Raw genomic sequence first — 22,428 nt, 5'->3', positions numbered from 1 at the left:
GCTATGTCTGAAAATGTATCTGTTAAATATTAGGAAATAAATGTGCATACTTGGACATATAAAAATAACACGTTTGTAGGAAAGCTTTTTCGCTTGACATGATAATATTACAAGCAACACGTAACCTTTTTCACAATTCCTTTTTTCACAATTTCTTGGACTGATGACACTGTGTAACAATTTTTTTTGTTCCTGGGTAGTAAGTGTTATTTTATAATTGCTTATGCCTAAAAAGTGTAGCAAATGGCTATTATTCCCCACAAACTTTTCTTTTGTGACCAGGACAGTGATATTTTGAAATTGACCAATTTTCCAGAACATTCCAGATAGATTCAGTGCTAAGTAAACTTGTAGTAACTTCTAGAACATTCTAGAACTTTCCAGTAATATAAATAGTAGCATAAATACAGGGGCATTAAGTCCACCAGTTCAGTTTAGTTCCAGCTGCCTAAGTGGATACATATCTGCATTTTTAAATCCTTAATATTAAGTTCGCTTGCTTGCTTAGGACCGTGCAAATCTTTCGGTCGTTTTTAATCCACTTCCCATGATCCAATCGAGCTGACATTTTCCACACAGACTCGTTGTGCGTGACAATTAATGTTCGTGAAATTTTTTTTCAAAAATTTTACACTTTTCAGGACAAAAATATTATATTTAATTACCAATTGCTTAATGCTGCCATTCAATCATCTGACCCATAGGTGGCAGCCATCTCAAGCCAGAGGACGAGAGTACTCTAGCCGCCACGCATATAAAGGATTTATAGTGAAAAACTTTGTTTTTACGAGTTATATTTGTTCTGAGATGGCATCAAGAAGCTGCAAGCATCTGGCAGGCGCATTTTGTGGCCAATTTATCAAGACAAGAGCGTAAAAGTACTCTGTGGAAGCATCTGCAAAGATGTGTGAGGCTTACAAGGCATATTTCGGCATGCCTGTCGGGGATCGAGACAAACCCTGGGCACATCGTTTCACCTGCGAGCAATACAAAAAACTCTGGAAGGTAAGATGGACAATTGTTGCTCGGAATTCGATGTCATCACATTTTTTTAAAAAATGTAAGTTTTTTTATTTAATAATGTTTTACAATTTTCAATGTTATTAAAAAAACAAATCAGATATGAAAAATGTTGTGATAATCTCTTACACATTAGTCATGGGTGAAATAAATGTATTTTTGTAGGATGGTACAGAGGGGAAAAGAGAGCCATGAAGTTCGCTATCCCAATAATTTGGCGGGAACCCCCTGACCACTCTAGTATTGCTACTTCTGCGTGGTGGACCCTTCCAACCGTCGGACTGGCAAGAATGCACCTGCTATCACGTACCCGGACCTTCCTTCATCCATCGCTCCGGTGCCACACTGCCATGAGCTCCCCGTACCCACTCCTCCGGCGAGAGAGCAGCCGTCTTTAGAAGAGAGCAGCAAGTCAGAGAGCGAGGAAGACGTTGTAGATCCAGATGACAATTTCAGAGGTGGAGCTAAGGAGAGAAACCCATACTCCCCCAACCAAAAAAACCTTAACGACCTGATCAGAGATCTTGGTCTCACCAAGTCCAATACTGAGCTTTTGATGTCTAGGCTCAAGCAGTGGAACTTGTTGGATGAAAGTGTGCAAGTCGCAGATCAGAGAGAGCGTCACCAACCTTTTTGCAGCTTCTTCACTCGTCAAGATGGGCTCTGCTTCTGCCACAATGTGACCAGTCTGTTCGAGGCAATCGGAATCGCCTGAAACCAGAATGAGTGGCGCCTCTTCATTGACAGCTCATCCAGGAGCCTCAAAGCCGTGCTGCTCCATAATGGTAACAAGTACCCGTCTCTTCCCCTGGCTCACTCGGTGCACCTCAAAGAGGATTACAACAGCATCAAGACCTTGCTGGACGCCTTGAAGTATGAGTACGGCTGGGAGGTAATCAGATACTTAAAAATGGTGGCATTCCTGATGGGTCTCCAAGGCGGTTTTACCAAGTTTCCCTGCTACGTTTGCCTTTGGGACAGCAGGGACACCAAAGGCGCACTACCACAGATGGGACTGGCCACAGCGGACCGAGTTCTCTGTGGGGAGGAACAGTGTCAAGTGGGAGCCACTGGTGGACCCCCGGAAGGTGCTGATGCCAACACTGCACATCAAATTGGGCCTTATGAAACAATTTGTCAGTGCTGTAGATAAGGAGTCGGCAGCCTTCAAGCACCTTCAAGACTTCTTACCTAAGCTGTCTGAGGAAAAGGTCAAAGCTGGTGTCCACGTCAGACCACAGATAAAGAAGATCCTGGAGTGCAATGAATTCCCCAAGAAGCTCACTAGTAAGGAGAGAGCGGCTTGGGACAGCTTTGTCGCAGTGGTTCGTGGCTTCCTGGGCAATCACAAGGTCGAAAGCTTCGTGGCGCTAGTTGAGACTGGTGAAGAACCACGGCACAATAGGCTGTACGATGTCCCTCAAAGTCCATATCCTTGATGTTCATCTGAATAAATTCAAGAAGATCATGGGAGCGTATTCGGAGGAGCAAGGCGAGCGCTTCCACCAGGATATACTGGACTTTGAACGCCGCTACCAAGGACAGTATAACGAGAACATGATGGGAGACTACATTTGCGGGCTGATTCGTGAAAGTGATTTACAGTATAATCGTAAATCTCGAAAAACTACTCACTTCTAAATGTTTTTTGTATGACTTTAGTATAAATACATGTACATTATTATTCATATGTTCTTTTTTCTGACTCTATGTGAACGAAAAAACACAAATTCGCCCGTTTTCTCATTGAAAATAGGTCAATTTCAAAATATCACTGTCCTGGTCACAAAAGCAAAGTTTGTGGAGAATAATAGCCATTTTCTATACTTTTTAGGCATAAACAATTACGAAATAACACTTACTACCCAGGAACAAAAATTGTGTTAAATAATTATAATTACTGAAGAGAGACCGCATCCCTATAAAATCTCTCTCGATTACCAGTGAATTTAATCTTGACACAATATATTTATTTTCACAGTGAAAATGCATTGGCAGTGATGAACAAGCTCAAATTAGACAAAAACCTACCGCCTCTGTCATTAAAACTGCCCTAAAACTAAATATATACGATACGCTGGAGCAGGTTTGGGGCATAAACGATTGCCATGTACAGTATTTGAATCCCATACTTTGCAGTGTGTTGCCTTCAAAACACAGCGATTCAATGTGAATACAGTTTAAATATGAGCCTTTTTTCTTACGGAAATGTGATCAACTATGCCAGTGCAAAATTAATTCTCCACAAATGAAGTTGGCACCATCAGGCGCGGTCATTACCAACCCTCATTGGGCTATGACCAACACAATTAAAACAACCTGCCAGCCTCATCTCATCAGATGCCAATCTACTGCTCTATTTGATTTGAAGCTTTCGTGACTGCAGGGATCCATACTCTTTGGTTCTTTCGGTAAAGTCACGTTGGCATAAAATAAAATATATCACGACGTTTCGATCGCCTTGTTGTAGCTGCTCTCTTGCTAGTTCAGCAGTTCCACCGCTGGATTATATTTTTTCCGCCTGAGGACGACCGCTTGTGTTGTGATCGAAACTTAGGATTTATGTTATTTTATACCTACGTGACTTTACCGAAAGAACCAAAGAGTATAGTTATATATTGCGAGGCGCCCATGACTGAAGTGCTGCACAATCCGTTTCGTGATGTTTTCAGAAATGAATAAAGACAAGGGTTTCCCTCGATTCCAAACGCGTGCAAATCGTGGAACTGTGCAACGAACGTAATGGATCCATACTCTTTGGTTTTTTCGGTAAAGTCACGTAGGTTAAAAGAAAAATGTATTTAAAAGAAAAATGTATTTGTTTTATTTTAACCTACGTGACTTTAACGAAAAACCCAGAGTATGGATCCTTGCAGTCACGAAAATGTCAAATCTAGAATTAAAACCGTAATGGAATGAGCGCCGACACGTAACAGCATCTCGTCGTTTGCAGTAGCCACGGTGTGTGTTCCCTCTATGTATATATTGGCAACACAAATAAAACAACTTGAATCTTTCAGTTAAAACTGTCTGAAGTTACGTTAAAAAATTAACAGCCTTCCTAACTGACGGATTCAATATTTATAAGCTTTTGATAATGGCGCGATGGAAATGTGGGGCAACTTTTAGAGGGAAAGGTTCAACGCGTTGGCAGCAAAACTCGACACACTTGGGTTGGAAGGGAGAACGGTGAATTCAATTAAGAATGACCTGCCACTGAAATTGCATCGGGTGTATCACACGGAAGAACAACACTTTTAATGCATGCCCAATATATATATTCGATGAAGGCTAAGGAAACACGCCGCTAAAAGACCGCGTGAAAGAGTCCAAGTAAATCATTCCAAAGGCACATGTTTTGTCACAGATGGAACGCAACACGACATGTGAACAATGATCAACTGCACAGGGGTGAGGCTGTGCGAGACAGCTGCTCCAGTTAATATTGCTTGTGTGGGCACTGCATGTGCAGTCGATAAAAAAAAAACGCACACGCGGGCAGCAGGGAGCCTGGAATCGGAGTGTCATCCGGGTTCAGGTATGCTGAAAACACTAGGTACTCGGCATGTGTTTGCGCATCTTGCAAACGCACAAATCATATGTTCTCCCTCTTAAATTAACGTTCTAAACGTGTAGAGGACACACACGCAGGTACACAGGGACAAGTGATCAAACTGTGATGATCGCCGGTGTGGAAGAATGACATGGTAGTTTGTCTCCAACACAAATCTAGGCAAGAAGTTTACATATATTATATACTTCCACAGATGCCGAGAAAATCTGCACAAAAGGCTTGTGTCACTATGTTGAGAAACAGTCCCATATTCCCGTCAAAGAGCTGCTGTTTGCGAATTACTAACCATCAGCTTTCTTTTTGCCAATTTCACGTTTACATCGTTTTTGTTACAACCAACATTTTTGCACGATGGATTGTGCTATCACAGGACCACGAAAGATGGTGTCACACTGGGGAGGACTTCATCCGGCTGCGGAGAGCTCATGGCCAATGATGATGATGATGCTGCTGCTGTATATGGATTGAGCTGTATCAACGCCAAGATGCTTCAACAAAGGACATTACATTACAAGTGGAGCCTGGTCTTTGTTCTTGCAACGAATTTCATTTTGTTATAGCCACACCTTTCTGCTATAGACTTGCGTCAATAAGAAAATGTTAATTAAATTGCGGCGCCACGGGCTCTCTGCAACAACAAAAAATACATCTTGAAGATTACATTTTTATTGCAGCAATTAATTAGGCATAGACTGTTATGTTACTGTGATGACATGTAACGAAATGTACATTGATGTATTTTAATGCAGTAACTTTTTCGGTGCACTTTAAATTAAGTATGCAGTTTGTAAGTGGACCGTGAATGAGCACCAGCTTGTTTTACAAGTAATGGAATCGCAATATAAAAAAATGTACTCCAGTCGGAGCCATTCCATGTTTGTACATTAACTTTCCTGTGCAATAGCAGCTGGGGCATCTGCCAGGGTGTACAGGGTTAGCATACTGGTTTGTAATCAAGAGTTGACAGTTGAAACAATGGGGCACGGTTATTAAATCTTGCACTCCTCCACCCACACTGTCCACACGGCAGTGTAAAATAAAATAGCGCAGTAAGGTCGATCGACAGCCCATATGCGGCGAGGTGGGTAGAGCGTGGGTACCGAGATGTCTCGGCTAGCGTGGAAGAGTTGGCCAAAGTATATATATAAAATCTATTTCTTCAGATGTTTCAACCAAATCTATATTAAAGGTTCGATTTAGCACTTTTTCCCCTTCTAAATATGCATAGGCAGGCATAAGCCAGCGCGTGTAGCGAGTGGCAAATGGCAGTCATTTAGCCATGAATATACAAAAACAAGCCTCTGTATGTGTTCAAATTGGTGCCCTATGTGTGCACGAAAATAATAGAATAGCCACTGATATTTTGATTTAAAGCTATCGTGACTGCAGGGATTCATATTCTTGATTCTTTCGGTAAAGTCACGTATGATGATTGCTTGTGTTGCAGTCGAAACGTCGTGAGAATTTTTTTTGTTTTACATTTTTATTATTTTATTATTTCCCTTCTACGTGACTTTACCGAAAGAACCAATAATATGAGCCACTGATATGCTTTGGAAAAACCCAAACGAATTTACGTGACCTCAGACGGGTGGAATAAACCTGCACACTAAGCCTATGTAAGCCTTCCACATAGGAATGGTTTCTTGGGATTAAGTGAGAATGCCCAAGGCTGTGAAAGCTGAAATAATTAAATAAGCCACCTGAACTATATGAGAAGGAATGGCATTATAAGACATGGGTGGCAAAAATATCAGAACCATCGCAAATGCTATAATTATGCAGTGACTGCGATATGAAACATTTATTATGATATCCAGTACTTTACAAATGTTTGGTAAAATATATGGATGCTCTTGTGAATTTAGCAACTGAAATCCCGTAATTAAATTCCACAGCACAGTTTTGAGCTTGCTTGATCTTCGCTGCAGTCCAAACCAAGAAAATCAGTCCTTAAAACTAACACACTCATCGAACTCGCCACACACACACACACGAAAGCATCCTGAATCTTGTACACAGTCACATGTAACGCATTTCCCAATTGTTTGAACCTCTTTTTTGCGTTCACTCATCGGGCCCTGTTCACTTAATGACGCCGCTCCTCCACACGTTGTTTTCTCGCCTCCACGCAGCTGCGAACGCGTTTCGAATTCACTTGACACACATGCCATCCAGCGGCTTTGCCCAGTATCACAGAATTAACAACAACAACCGCCATTCGCCACTAAGTGGCGGTGACGTCAACCACGACGCTTGTGCCAGGCCACGTGCACCTTGAGGCTGCCACGTGAAGTGTCGAAGGCCCGCTGGCAGGAGGTCACGGGGCAGACCCAGCAGGTGCCACGGGTCGACTGACCGAGATGACCGAGATGACTTAACATAATTAACACCCCCACACACACACCCACCCACCCCCAACACTGCCTTCTCAATTAAAAATAGGTTCCAAGCAATGGGCATTCTTCACGAATTGGCCTTGTTGCACCACCGCCAAAGCAGCATCGAAATAATTTGCTCGAACGGGAACGCAAAATCTACGTGCCGACAAGCGGCAACGGAAATTCACGCGAATGGATACAACGGCGCTGCGATCCAATTATCGATACGCCACTAAAGTCACAAGGATTGTGGGTTTATACAGCAGCCAGAGTTGTATCACGACGCCTCGGCCACGTCTCCCGCCAATCTCCAGAGACGAATTGACTCGAGAAACACTCTCATCTGTAAGATATATTAAGTCGTCGCTTCCCATCGTACAATGTTAGCGTTCATTTAGCGAACAACAGCGGGGTTTCTATTGATGGACCACCGCTGTACGTGCATACTATTCAAATACACAATAGAATATTGTGTACTCTCTACAAGGTGGCATAGTCTACATCCTATAACAATGTGACGCCGTCTTCTTGGTTCTTTCGGTAAAGTCACTTTACCGAAAGAACCAAGAAGATGAATCCCTGCAGTCACGAAAGTTTTAAATAGAAATTTAATGTGAAGCCGTGTTAATGTTTTACCCTGGCAACCGCAAGAGAAGGAATTCCAGTTGGACTCCAATTAATAGAAACGTGTTGAGTTTGCCCGCTATGCATTAGGCATTTTGGCATGTCACAGAACTCTTAACAGGGTCGTTCTCCTTCGCACGCATAGCGGCAAACATCAAGCGTGCCGATTTAAAGCTTTCGTGACTGCAGGGATTCATCTTCTTAGTTCTTTCGGTAAAGTCACGTAGAAGGGAAGTAATAAAATAATAAAAATAAAACATAATAAAATAAAATAATATAATTTTTATTATTTTATTACTTCCCTTCTACGTGACTTTACCGAAAGAACTAAGAAGATCAAGCGTGCCGTCCACGTGGGGCTCAACAGCTCCGTGAGATACACGCGGCGTGCGAAAGTCGTGACAAAGACCCGTGGCTGATCGATGCCCGATAACTCCCCATGCGTCCAATACCGAGCAAGCAATCATCCAGCTTGAGGGGTCATCCATTTAGCACATACGCATGGAGGGAGGAGGGGGGGTAACCCAAATGCGTACCGCTTGCGTTTGGGGGGGGGGTCTACTGACATTGTTCACATAGGAAACTGGGGCTGGGGTGTCAAGCCTCGATAATGATTTGTCTACATTGGCCTTCAAATGAGTCAGATAGTCCGGTGGTGGACTGTCTGTTTGCGTAAACACGTTAATATTATTAATCCTTGATCGTTTCTGCGTGGATTAAATATCGGCCGTTCTATAGGATTCGGGGGGGGGGCGTGCGTCAGGCGTACGTAGGTGGGGGGGGGGGGGGGAAAAAGTCCGAGTGCGTACATGAAGATGATGGAGGGGGGAGGGGTCAAGTTTTGACAGATTTGTGCGTACCTACTCAATGGGTGGCCCTTAAGGGGGAATTTCTTAAGCAGAGCGCTTAAGAGAGATTCAGACTCATTTAGTGGGTGACCCGCGTCGGATAAGTGAACAGCGTTGGGATAAGTGGACGTATTGAAAACTATCCATCAGACAGGTTTGTTGGGTTAGATCGCGTAAATATATAAATGTGTCGTTAAACCCGCCACCACCCGACACAGCCAATTAGAAAAGGTTTGTCACGTAGATAGAACGTGGTCAATTCGTTACCAGTACAGCACACCCGTGTGTTACGCGATCTAACCCCAAAACAGCTGTATTATGCATGCTATTGGTCGCAAAAGACGACTTCGTGTTATATTGAAAATTAGTTACATCGTGAACATAAACAATCTGGGCATACTTCAGAAAATTATTGCACGAGAGATTCAGAATATTTTAGTGTGTGTGAGTGTCGGATAATAGTGGAACAGGGTTGGATAAGTGAACATTTTGGAAACGTGTTACACCATGAACACAAAACGTTTATTTAACTCATAGACAATCGCGACTGACTAGCTTATGTAAAATCTTATAATGTTCTAGAAAGACGAGCAACCTGAAATGGTATACATTCTATAGTCGACGCTATGTTAATAACTACACAACTCCGAGAAGCTACGTCTATCTCCGTGACTTTAACGGAAGACCCAGGAATCTGAGAAGCAAGAGCTTCGGCCTGGAAGTTGCTTGGTCTCACTCGGACAACCGGCTCAAGCCTGACATTCCACATTAGCTATACTGAACATGGTTTTAACCTTCACGGCTCTCACCATCCCTATCATCAGCGAATCAAGTAATTCGCCTCCCGTGGCGCTTAAGCGGATAAACGGGCAAAATGCCGCGACAAATTGCTTGCTAATTTACCATACTGCTCACAACGTGATTGCAAAAACACAAAGGACCCTTTGCAGCTCTCTGAATAAAGCACGCAACACGACCAGTCGTTCTACAGCAATATCCCATAATTGGATTTAAGGTCTATTGTTCGAAGCTATTATACATTTAATTCCGTCCAAGTGTGTTACTGACTGCGGTGTTAAATTTGAATCTCCGCGAGAGACACGCGGGCAGAGAGCGCCAGAGGGTCGTGCTTTTACTTGGCTTGGTTCTCCACGAACTTCCGACGATGGAGTTCATGGCTGGAGTTGGTTGACAAAGAAGAAAAAATTAACCCGTTAAAACAAAGTTTTTCACTATAAATCCTTTATATGCGTGGCGGCTAGAGTCCTCTCGTCCTCTGGCTTGAGATGGCTGCCACCTATGGGTCAGATGATTGCCTGCCACCATTAAGCAATTGGTAATTAAAAATTAAAAATAAATTCCTAAAAAGTGTAAAATTTTGGATTTTTTTTCACGAAAATAAATTGTCACGCACAATGAGTCTGTGTGAAAAATGTCAGCTCGATTGGATCACGGGAAGTGGGTTAAAAAACGACCGAAAGATTTGCACGGTCGTAAGCGCGCAAGCAAGCAAGCAAGTGAACTTAATATAAAGGATTTAAAAACATCGTATCGTGATGAAGGTCACTTGACATTTCACATTTGGTGCCTGGGCTAAATAATGATGGAATTATCGATGGAATTATCAAAGGCACATTCAGGTTCCAAATAAGTATATAATTGCCGATCAAATGTGTTGTTTGCGACACGTTTGCTGGGGCAATTGACGACATGATGGCGAGCTGATATGACCTCGACATTAGATCATTATTTACTGGAGAACCCAAGCCAGACAGAGCCTCAGCTGTTGAAAAGTGAAACACAGCATCAGGCAGGAGACTTACTGTGGACGTGCTTTATTTGCATATCGAAGGATCCCAACTGTTAACCACCTGTGTGTATTCAATATATGGAATAAAAAATAATCAGAATATTTATTCATATTGGAGGAATCCGTTGAGCGATAAAGCTCTTTTTTTCACAGATGTCCAGTAGAGGCGGGTCAGAACGTTACAACAAACAATACAAACAACACGATTGGAGTGCAAAGTATAGGAAAGGTAAACACATCACTTAAAATTATACAAAAAACTAAACGATTTATTGTATTTCGATTTAAAGCTTTCGTGACTGCAGAGATTCATATCCTTGGTTATTTTCGGTAAAGTCACGTAGAAGGGAAATAATAAAATAATAACAAAAAAACAATACAATTCTCACGACGTTTCGATTGCAACACAAGCAATCATCATCAGGTGTGGTTTTACCAGTTAAAGCACTCCGAGCTATGCAGCTTATTTTTCAGAAGCGACCTAGCCTCAAATGAAAGCTCAACAAAGTGGCTTATCACGTGGAAATGTATAGCTGCCAAATCCTCGACAATAAATGCATCTTCTTGGTTCTTTCGGTAAAGTCACGTAGAAGGGAAGTAATAAAATAATAAAAATAAAACATAATAAAATAATTCTCACGACGTTTCGGCCACTGTCTTTTAGACGCTGTCGCCTCGACAGACCTGTCTTCACCTGAGGACGGCTACTTGTGTTGTGGCCGAAACGTCGTGAGAATTATTTTATTATGTTTTACTTTTATTATTTTATTACTTCCCTTCTACGTGACTTTACCGAAAGAACCAAGAAGATGAATCCCTGCAGTCACGAAAGCTTTAAATCGAAATAAATGCATCGTGTATGATGTCCATTCGATTCATGTTCTCAAAGTCCCAGCGAAGGCTGACGTTTGGTATGGCCGAGGTCATGTTTACAACTAACAAAAACTCAAAACACTTGTCAACGACACCGCCTGTAAAATTACAATATGTATCATCGGCGGACGTTTCGGCCAATATGGCCCTTAAGCATGTACACAATATTTATAAGTAGGGATGTAACGATTTACACTCCTACACGCAACGGTGAGCCGAGAGACCAATCTTGTTTTAAGTCTCGTGCTAAACGCTTCCCAATCTACTGTCCCTATCATCAATTAAGGAAGTAATTTTTCACCTTCCGTAGAGTGTGACGCTAAAAGCCGAGAAGCAGGCAATGATGATATTGCCGTGGTCAATGATCGTGGCCAGAAAATCCTGAAAAGCCACCTTCCCAGACGACCAATAACTCAGCCACAAGGTGGCGAACGGATGTCAGGAACCCGCCCTTCAACTTTCTCCTCCGCTGTACGTATTTGTTCAGAGACGTGCGGCAACACTGAGTCCTTGCGGTCACTGAGGAGACACTGCAAGTGGCAATGAAGATGCGACCACGACCTCTGGCCCATTGATATGATCACACCTCGCCATCGCTTCTTTCCTTCTGAACTTTTATTTTTTTAATTTCTCCAAAATGTGATGATCTTTAATTCCTATTCCATGCTCGATCACACTCAAACCCGCAACATCTTGTACCCATGGTCGATCCCATGCTGTAACCCGTGGTCATGGATCCAGTGTAACTCGTGGTTGAGCATGAGGTCAACCACTCTGGAAAGGTGTTATAGATTTGAGCACGGAATCGAGCACGATGTCGACCAGAATCACAATATGTATTTATACTGGAGGAATCCGATGAGTTGTAAAGCTCTATTCCTACAGATGTCCAGTAATTATTTTTACGGACAAGCATACGCCCAGGATAACCATATTTGGCCATCACACACCGACTTTATCATAATGTAGCCCTCCATGTCCGTGCGTGTTAATTTCTACGTATGTGCATTTGCCAATTTTTTTTCAACAAATAGCTAGTCATTCAATAAAGAACACTTAAATGAATACAGGGATGGTAAAAATGTTGTCACATGAAAGGATTTTTTCACAAAAGGTCTTTTCCAGATTGTAAGAACATTTATACGACATTTTCTCATGTATTTTTATTTTATTTGGCTTTTAGATTTATGTTCGCATGCAGTTTATTTATCTTAGCTATGTCCAAATGACACACGAATGATACATTAGTTTCCTTCTTTTTAAAAATGTAAACTTTATGTGCAACTGATATATCGTTACCATCTTGCCAGGCCCGACTTGAAATAGAGATGTTTTTAATTATTACTCTATTTTGTTGTTCTAAGTAAAAGCTAATTATGGCCGTGTTTTTCCGGATTATAAGATGCATTTTTCCCATATGTTAAATCAGCATTGTGGGTGTTTGTTTTACCAGATTATAACTTTATTGACACTGGGTACAAGTTTGGGGTGCATCTTATTTTACGGATCGTCTTATAATCCTGAGAATACGATTTTCATTAAACTTATAAGCTATCCAGTCATTTTTCAAGAAATTGTCCGTTTGAAATTTAATTGCACATTAAAGTGCATAGAAATATACAGTACTTACAAAACCTGTCCAAATATAGTTGTCTAAATGTCAGGATTTTTTTTATCCCACATCAGACCTTCAACAAAATGTTAAACCGTAATTATTCTTTCGTAAAAAAAGTAATTACATTGTGCTATGCGGTCAATTTAGCAATTTGCCATACCCACGTATAGCATTAAAATATTTCCAGTTTAGCTCCTATGGCATTACTTTTCATAAAGCACGCTCCAAATATTTGCGCAATTACTTTGCACGCAATGAACCCATTTGAGAAGGAACATTTGGAACATCGATTGAAAAAGTGGAATTGGGTCAGGGCACGTCGTAAGAAGAGTTGATGATGGCCGATAGTCAATAATAGTGACGGATTACCGACCAAGAAATGTAAAGCTGGCAAGAATCGAAACAACTTTCAAGACTTCCAACAATCCCGGAAGTTGGGGATGATGAAATTAGCACGTGCGCAGGTCCCAGCAGTGGAACGAACATGGCTGATGTAGATTTTGAAGGAGCACGTGGCATTTATGACTGTACAATGTTCAACACGCGTACTGCTTTTATTTACATGTTTGACAATTGAGCCTTTGAATTGCTGCCCTGAGGATGATGGGTGGGTGGGTGGGGTGGAGGTTGGTGAAACTTTTTGAAGAATTAAACTCGATTTGATATTTCGCCACAGCCAATCGCCGGCAACCCCTGACGACCCCACGCGTGCTCGTGGCACGGAAATGTGCGGAGTATAAAGAGCGACTTGGGCTCGTACCACCCCCGCCCGCCCGCCCGCCCTAACTTCACGAGCTTCAAGGACTCTTAAAGGGGGGAGATGGGGGTTGAACAACAGAGGGTAGGGCGAGAGGCGGCGTCGCGTGGCTCTAATCAACGACTCTCATGGAATATTGCTCAGTGCAAAAAACCGAGCGCACGGGTTACGCAACTGACGTCTCGCCCTCCCGTCGCGATGCCTCTCGTCGTTGTCACGGGCGCCACGAGGCCTCCTCCGGCAGGGACGACATCGCGGTCGACGCATCAGGTAACCAGCTTACGTCGGAGCTCCGATTTAAAGCGCACGCGGCGCTCAAAGCACATGCGGGGGCCACGCGTTTGTTGCTCGTGGGCGAGCAACTTCGCGTGATCGGCTGGACCCTGTCAGGTGATCGATGACAGACCGGGTACTGTGGTTAACATGAAATGCAACGCTGCTTGCTGCTTGCTTGAGCTCAGTGCTGGGGTTTTGTTGGCTACTGTGTATTTTTTTTTTAAGACTCCGTTGTCAACATAATTGGCATTTATCACCTTGATTTAAAGCTTTCGTGACTGCAGGGATTCATGTTCTTGGTTCTTTCGGTAAAGTCACGTGGAAGGGAAATAATAGAATAATAAAAATATAAAACAATAAAATTCTTACGACGTTTCTTGTTGTGGATTTCACACCTGATGATGATGATTGCTTGTGTTGCAGTCGAAACGTCGTGAGAATTTTATTTTTTATATTTTTATTATTTCCCTTCTACGTGACTTTACCGAAAGAACCAAGCATATTTATCACCTTGTTGTGTAACTCAAACAGGAGCATTTTTGTCCAACGTGCTGTGGGTTAGCCAAGGTCGTCACTGCAGCTTATGCGCTTTTAAATCTCGAGTGAAACCCCCACGTCTTTCGAACCGCTTGCTTGTGTTAAGTTTATCCTCCGAACCTCCGAGAAGCACGGTTGGCCACTAGGCACGGTGCCCAAAGAAGTTCTACTTAACAGCACAGACAAATGGGTTGTTTGGGACGCCCAATTCTCCTCTGGGTGCGTTCCCCCGCCGCATGCGATAGCCATCGCGGTAACTGTTGCCACGACCCAATGAATCTGGGCTACGTGAGACGGTCACATTTAGCGATGGTGGGAATTGGGCCAAACACCGACAAGACGACAACCTGCCCGTGACACCTTCCAGCTTTAAAATACCACAACACTGGCGTGTGGCTAAACATGCGTGTTGGTATTCAATGGACATTAACTAACATGTTCATTTATAAGAATCGTGGGTTTTTTTTAGAACAGTCACCGATATTAACGGACGCTATTCACGCTTTAAACATTCCTGTGGGGTCATTCAATCTATCATGTCACGAAAACTGAACGCATTTGTCAATAACACTGCCCTTTGTTACGAAGGGACATTGCCCGAAACGTCACGTATTATGTGTTTTTTTCTCTATCTCTAAGGCAGTGTTATTGAAGAATGTGTTATTTTATTATTTGCGGACCCAGTATCGCAAAAAAAGTAATTTTCCGTATGTCACTGCAGCGGAAACGTGATAGCTCATTTAATACACAAGCTTGATGTGTGTGCCCTATCAGTGACAGATTAACAGGTTCGAATCAATGAGGACCTAAAGGGCGCGTCTAATGTGACAAGTTAAATGGAACATTGGCCGCAGGTTTCAGTGCAGCGTTAACAGTAATAATATAGGGGATGGTTGTGACCTCCGTGATTTCTTATCGGGACATTCAATAGGACCGCTCTCATCTGAGGTGCTTGCAGTCGTAATTACAATTTGCCAGACTACTTGGCCCACAGATTCATACGGACAAAATTTGTGGGTACTATTGTCCATAACAGCAAACGATAACTACTCAACCATAATCTCTCAACCGCTTAACGTAACTAGAAACACCTAAGCTTAAGCCCTAACCCCTGATGTCCAAACACTAACCATGAACGTTTAAGCGGTAGCCATATACCGCACCCATAAACAGCGCATATAAAACTAAACTCACTTGACCCTGACGCCTGTGATCGGATGAAAATATGGTCAATGCTTGAATTAACATCTGTGGGGACAGTAGCCACAATAAATAACACATGTATGGTTCGTGTTATAGGTGTAAAGCCCATGCATTTCTCGAGAAGTAATGCGTATTTTACGACAATTTTTTATTTTTACCAGTTAAGGTCCACTGAGCTGTATAGCTCTTTTTTAAATCCTTTATATTAAGTTCGCTTGCTTGCTTGCTTGCGCTCTTACGACCGTGCAAATCTTTCGGTCGTTTTTTATTTAAATCCTTTATATTAAGTTCGCTCGCTTGCTTGCGCGCTTACGACCGTGCAAATCTTTCGGTCGTTTTTTAACCCACTTCCCGTGATCCAATCGAGCTGACATTTTCCACACAGACTCGTTGTGCGAGACAATTAATTTCCGTGAAAAAATTTTTGCAAAATTTTACACTTTTTAGGATTTTTTTTATATATTTAATTACCAATTGCTTAATGCTGCCAGGCAATCATCTGACCCATAGGTGGCAGCCATCTCAAGCCAAAGGACGAGAGGACTCTAGCCGCCACGCATATAAAGGATTTATAGTGAAAAACTTTGTTTTTACGGGTTAATTTTTCAGAAGTGACCTGGCCACAAATGATAGCCCAACAAAGTGGCCTATCACGTGGACATTTATGGCAGCCAAATACTGTTCACGCACGATTGCAAATGTGGAGGGAGAAAGTGGAGAACCCGGACAAAAAATCCACGCGACCACGGGGAAAGAGACACGCAAACTCAAAATACACGGGCGTCAGATCGGTCGACCCAGCTGTGAAACGCTCAAATTTCACTTTTTGCATGTACTGCTGAATGTATAACTTGAGTGTATTAGTTAAATAATTTGCATTTGTAAGTCTTGTATGCTCACTTCATACTCAAGATCCCAGTTTGAAATGTACCTGCAACTGTTTAATCATGCAGGCGTGGGTACTTGCAAAAGGCTTCTGCATTTTTCTTGCGAAAGAGAATGTATCTCAATATGCTTCCAGAAGAAAACAATATCCTGCTGTTTATAAACAGCGTGTTTAAATTCAGTTGTATCTAGTCGCTCTAAACAGTCCAACCTGTTTTGCAATGACATCGGTGGCAAGTGGTATCTGAACTGGCCCTGGTCACTCTTTGAATAACCAGCACTGTCCAGGGGCCTACCATCTAGAAAAGTGCTCCACATTGTTTTGTTATAACTCAGACTTGTATACAATGGGTGCACCACGGTCAACAGACATGGTGTATGTTGTTTGGCAATGTGTGTGGATATCCCCACCTCTTCCAGGACAAACTGGCCAGTGGAAGAGTAGGCCAGATTCCTTTCAAAATGACTCTCCCGAAACCCCCACCCCTCGAGTGGAGGCGTTCCCACCAGCGGTGGTTGTGAGCAACAAATTGCAGTGCAGCATCTTCTCCGAGCATTTTATCGCGTTGAATTGAATATAATGTGTAAAAAATAGATACATTTCCTCTTAATGAATTTTTGCAAATGCAGTAAATAATTGAAAATATAAAGTGCATAAATGCTGTAAAAAGATGAAGTGCAGTGGTCAATTATTCACAAAGGGCTGTGAATTATTATTTACCATTCCATGGGGTTGTGAGATAATGCCACTTATGCGTTTGATCTCGTGTGCAAGCAGGTGGCCTGCAGGCACAGAGGCAGAACGGGCCTTTTCCTGCACGTCGCCACCATCCTGCTGCTGTCGCTGTGCTGTGCGCAGTCGCTGACCCAGGGCCCCAAGCGGCAAGCGGCGGTGGCGGCTGCGGCCAGACCCCCGGGGGACCTGCCCTCGCCGCGCAAAGAGCGTCCCAACAGCTCGGCGGGACGAGCGCCCAAGGACGAGGTGCTGGCCTCCAGCCAGGACGCCCTCGTGGTAACGGAGCGCCGCTACCTGAAGAGCGACTGGTGCAAGACGCAGCCGCTGCGGCAGACCGTGAGCGAGGAGGGCTGCAACAGCCGCACGGTCATCAACCGCTTCTGCTACGGCCAGTGCAACTCGTTCTACATCCCGCGGGGCGCGGCAGGCCCCCTCGGCGCGCACGCCTTCCAGTCGTGCGCCTTCTGCAAGCCGCAGCAGGTCGGCACGCTCGCAGTGGCGCTGGACTGCCCGGGCCGCCAGCCCGCCGTGACGCGCAAGCTGGTGCCGCGCATCAAGCGGTGCCGCTGCATGTCCGTAAGCGTCGGAGACTGAGCTCCGTTGCGTTTCGCTTTTGCCGCCGCTCGGCCCGGTCTTGCTTGCAAGAGACGCCGGGAGAAGGCGACGATGGACTTTCGTGGTTGTCGGGCAGTGAAATGGCCAGTGTTACGTTTTCTTAAAAATATTCAGCTGTTTTTATTTCAGGCAATTATGGCTGTGAGTGGATGAAAATGACTGCGACTGCCCACCGAGATTATTACGGGAATCTTAACGAAGTCTGAATGAAAATGCAGTCTAAGGTAATTTAGTTAAGTTCTTAGAGACAGCAGTGAACCGAGGAAGATCAAAGTAAGTAATTTTCTATACCTTAGATGTATATACAAGATGTTACCCAGTTCACCGATTGGCTCAGCTGATAGTATTAAGGGAAGGGGGTCAGATTGCTTGCCCCTTTACACCAACATTTAGCAACTGAGGAATATACTACATTTGACTGCCTACCCACCTTAGTCGACGAGGCTAAGATTATAATTAAAAAGTCTGACTAAACGAACACTAGTTTCGGCTGTATGTTTATTGATGTTCCAAAATTGCTTTATGTTCAGGTGAAAGTCACCCAGTTAAAACTTAAAGTTTTTATTTTTATTTTACCAGGTAATGCCCACTGAGCTATAGCTCGTTTTCAGAACTGGCCACAAATGACAGCTAAACGAAGTGGCTTATCACGTGGGCAATTTAATGCAGCCAAATACCCTAAACACGCGTCGATTCTAAATGTGGAGGGAATAACTGGAGAACCCGAGGAAATGTCACAGTCGGAATCAAACCCACGACATGCTGTATACCAGGCGAGGTAGTTAACATCTCATCACCATGGCGCCCCAATTGTTGTTGTTGTCTGGAGTAATAAAAAAGAGAAATGCCCGCGCGTGCACGGTGGAAGAATTACCGACGGCCGCGTGTAAACAATGAACAAGCCTCGGCTATTTATCTAGCCTACTCCTGGGGTTTTTTTTTAAGTATGTTGCTACAATTAAAACACTTAAACCTGGAAAATATCGGATCAATAGCGCATCAAAGAGGGGCACGCGGTTGGAATAATAAACACGACCCTCTTGGGAGTGATCCCTTCCTTGAACCACTTCAGCTCCGTGCGATCAACTCCACTCAACACGACTGCCGTTGAATACCCCTCCAGGAATTCATAATTTCCGATTGGTTTCCATCCGATGGGTAGCGTTCGAGACGTTTTTCAAGCCAAGGGGTCTTAGTGTGTTGTGTGTCAAATGCTTAAAACTGATACGAAAGAGGTTGAATTATTGTTTCCGAGGTTCCCTATGGTGTGTGTTTCTGTACGTCTGTCACAGAGGTGGTTCTCAATCACAATATAACCCAAGGTTTTTTGCAAAATCAATAAGTAACTCAAATGTTCAGATTTTTTTAAAGCAAAAATGTGACATTGGCTATTTTCCGTGCTTTACCGAACACAACAGTGAACTTTAATAAAAACAAGTTCATGCAATTTCAAGATGTTATTTCATGTAGAACTAACCTATTCTCCAGAACATTAAGCACCCCCAACTTTTGCTGAAAAATACTGGGGGGGTGTGGGGGAGGGAAAGCAATAATATTTTAATACGTCACAATAGAAATTGCTTTAATTGTGCCATTATCGGACACATTTGATTTTGCGCGGTAGATATGAAAAAGTATATTATTATTATTAAGAAGAATAAGAAAAGCCTATTGTGTGTTAAGCAATGTGCATTGCATATTATGAGTATATAGTCTTCATATGGCAATTGGGTTCAGTTCATTAATTTAAACCTGGGGGAAAAATATCTGGCCCAGGTTTCTGCAGCCCTCGCAAAGGCGATGCCTTGCATGAAAAGCTAAATCATTCTAAGCGTACAGTGCAACAGCACTTTAGAGATTATTACACCACATGAATATTTAAAATTGGATTTAAAATCGTTTTTACGGCATTACACGTTCAGGTAACTGGATACATAAAATACTGTTGGTCATAAAGAGACGCTCGTAATGATGTGCATAGTTGTAAAGATAGCCTCCGAGATTTACAAAGCTGATGTTCTTTACAATGACGTGAGAAGATTTCGCCTGGGTTTCATTTTTTTATATATAAACTGTAGCATTCTGCCCAGTTTCACTATCTTCAATAAAAGAGCCAAACTTGAGGAATTTGGACCCAACATTGAGAATTACTTTGAATATTTTTTTGTTAAATATTGTCATAAAAATGCTTGGAAATATATTTTTTTATTTGTAAACTATAATCATACTTGCTTATTTGTGCATTGCAGTCCTTTTTGTGAAATAAATAAAAGATACGTGGGAAAAATGAGGCTTTTAAAATGATGTGTTGTCTTTTAATAAAAATAAATCTTGAACTACAGTTTATCTTGATTAAGATTTCAAGATGTGCATGTGATGCGTACGCTTGTTGGCACGTGGCGATTAAAGGGCTTCGGCCTGGATAAAGGGCACATGAGCAGTTTGCTTCAAGGTATCATTAACCACGAGCAGCAACGAGCGATCCACTGCTGGATGAAGGCCTCCCCTCTAGCCATCGCCAGCTCTCACCTAATACACAGGAGCCGATTTCACCGCTCCATATCCACAATGGTCGTCCGTGCTCTCAGACGCGTCACAATCCTCGACTATCGGCCATCTCTCGCCATGTGTCGTGCCCACTCCCCATTTTATTTTCTTGCTGTCGACAGTTTAAAGTACATCATTTAACCACCTTATTCTAATTTGGGAGTGAAGCGGAGGATGCACACTGCAACTTGAACCCTGGCTACCCGAGTTAAGATTCCTGGCCGCTGCTAACATCGGTGGCGATTTGTATCTGAGCTGCACCTGGACACCAACTTCAGCAACTCCCACTGACCAGCATGGTGAAAAAAATATGGTCAAGTCACTCATTTATTTCTCAAATTTCCAGATAGCTGCGAGAGTAGTTCAGTAGGGTAAGTGTACAATGTCGACTTAAAAACAAAAATACTGCAGAGTTCATAAATGGCAATTATGCACGCAAAAAGGCCAATGTTTGATAAAATATGGCAAGCTATGCTATAACGGCACGTACACATACACACATTGGGGCAAAGAAATAAAATTGCAAGTACACATTTGATACATTCAAATTTGAGAGACAACTACTTCACCTATACATTGCTATTGTAGGTGTAAATTATGTACAATTATTTACAATGTGCAAACTATTGCTTTTCTTGATTTCTATTTTTTTGGGAATCCTAAGCTGGATAATCATTCTCTTCGAGTTAAGGTGGCAACAAAAAGTGCATCCACCTCGATTTCATCCACTGCACAAGATGCATTTTTCCATTCTCTCGGCGATATTTGATATATTTTTGCAATCACTCCAGCTTTCATCATATGACTGCAACACTGGCGGATGTGTGGCATTACAATTTGGAATGTTCGAATGCACACACACACACACGGGGGTGACACAGTGATGGCAAACCACCGTATAGTGCCACCAGTTTATGTCCTTCCTGCTATACCTTTGTAAACAACGATGCGGTAAACGGTATCACGTAGACTTGCAGACGTCTTCAGGGCCCACTTATAAACTTCAGTGAAATACCATTGGCCACAAAATGTGCGTGGTGAATATGCAGGGGGCTTGACACTGGAAGTTTCCACGTCGGTCAACGTTTGCAGAGAACTAGGGTTTGGCCTCCTTCTGATGTAGTTTGGCTTTCTGCAAAGAAAAAAAAAATACAATTGTAGACACGTGTCTCAGACAAGTCACAGACCAAAACTCGACACATTCGTCAATAATACTATGGCCTCAAAATGTAATAAATAAAAACCAATCCTAGGTGACGTTTCAGGCAATGGCGTTTCTATCATCACACATAACGAGTACGCAACTTTGACGCATCAATATTTGCACCAGTGCCAACGTAGCGTCAGCAAATATATATTTTTGTTTCTCAGACGAGTAGGTGCTCGCCACAATTCAACATGTAACGAAGCTCTATTTTATAAGAAGTGCTCCACAGCAGCACATGATGGGTTTGTGTAGAGGATTGCTTTTTGCGTCGAGTGCGAGCCATTTCTTTTATACGGAGCGTTCTTGCCGCGAACATCCCAGAGCATTTATTTACAAGTTTTATTGCCGATGAGACCCAGAATTGTTGAAACCAGTCCAGAGTTTGTTTGGTTAAACAAATGCTGCTTGGTAATATTGGTCTGGAACGCAAATGGACTGATGGACGAAAATATTATTTTATTCTAATGTAGAGACACAGAACAGTGTTCTTGCCAATACTTACTTGACAACAAAGTAGTGGAACATAGTTTGAAAATTTTTAAAAATATTGTATCGCATTTAAAGTCTTAAATCTTGTCATTGAACACTGCTCTGCATTATTAACAAACTGTGTAAAACATTTGAGGCATAGCTGGGTAAAATAATGAATTGTGCAGTGTTAGACACATTGGGATGATTTACAAAAGAAATTCGTGCTGCAAAAAACCCGAGCATCACAATTTTTACGACCAACAAAGTGATTCAAATCATTAAACATAACACATTCTCATACAATTAATTAAAAACTGTTACATCGCAACAAAAAGCTAGTCAGTATTTGTCAGTCACCCGATGAGACTACTGTACAAATTCACACGACTACACATCATATACAATGATACATTAAAGCTCTTGACATTGCCTTAATGTGTTTTTACTTG

At 42.6% G+C, this 22,428-nt stretch overlaps 2 protein-coding genes and 1 long non-coding RNA gene across 4 annotated transcripts in view; 2 read left to right on the top strand and 1 right to left on the bottom strand.

Annotated features, from left to right (window-relative positions):
- The first annotated feature begins 443 nt into the window (after window positions 1-443).
- LOC133352731 (uncharacterized) lies at window positions 444-5,453 on the top strand. Of its 2 annotated transcripts, XR_009756296.1 has the most exons (3): window positions 444-602; window positions 705-1,005; window positions 1,186-5,453. It is a non-coding gene; the product is annotated as an uncharacterized LOC133352731 (long non-coding RNA). The 2 variants fall into 2 exon arrangements; XR_009756295.1 differs by having other exon boundaries at window positions 444-1,005.
- Window positions 5,454-13,597: 8,144 nt separating this feature from the next.
- On the top strand, window positions 13,598-19,471 carry LOC133352582 (gremlin-2-like). Its single transcript, XM_061568319.1, has 2 exons — window positions 13,598-13,772; window positions 17,182-19,471. Exons 1-2 carry the CDS (start codon window positions 13,701-13,703, stop codon window positions 17,731-17,733), a joined length of 624 nt encoding a protein of 207 aa, XP_061424303.1. The 5' UTR covers window positions 13,598-13,700; the 3' UTR covers window positions 17,734-19,471.
- A 53-nt stretch (window positions 19,472-19,524) lies between these two features.
- The window catches only part of LOC133352581 (formin-2-like), a 70,154-nt gene continuing 67,250 nt past the window's right edge, over window positions 19,525-22,428 (bottom strand). The window contains 1 exon segment of the mRNA XM_061568318.1: window positions 19,525-21,433. Coding sequence (XP_061424302.1) covers window positions 21,398-21,433 — 36 coding nt within the window. The 3' untranslated portion in view covers window positions 19,525-21,397.

Source organism: Lethenteron reissneri, chromosome 41 (assembly GCF_015708825.2).
Source record: "Lethenteron reissneri isolate LAM-NWPU_2019-01 chromosome 41, ASM1570882v1, whole genome shotgun sequence".
Classification (NCBI taxonomy): domain Eukaryota; kingdom Metazoa; phylum Chordata; class Hyperoartia; order Petromyzontiformes; family Petromyzontidae; genus Lethenteron; species Lethenteron reissneri.
Note: the sequence above shows the minus strand (reverse complement) of the source record. Positions and strands in the feature narration are given on the sequence as shown.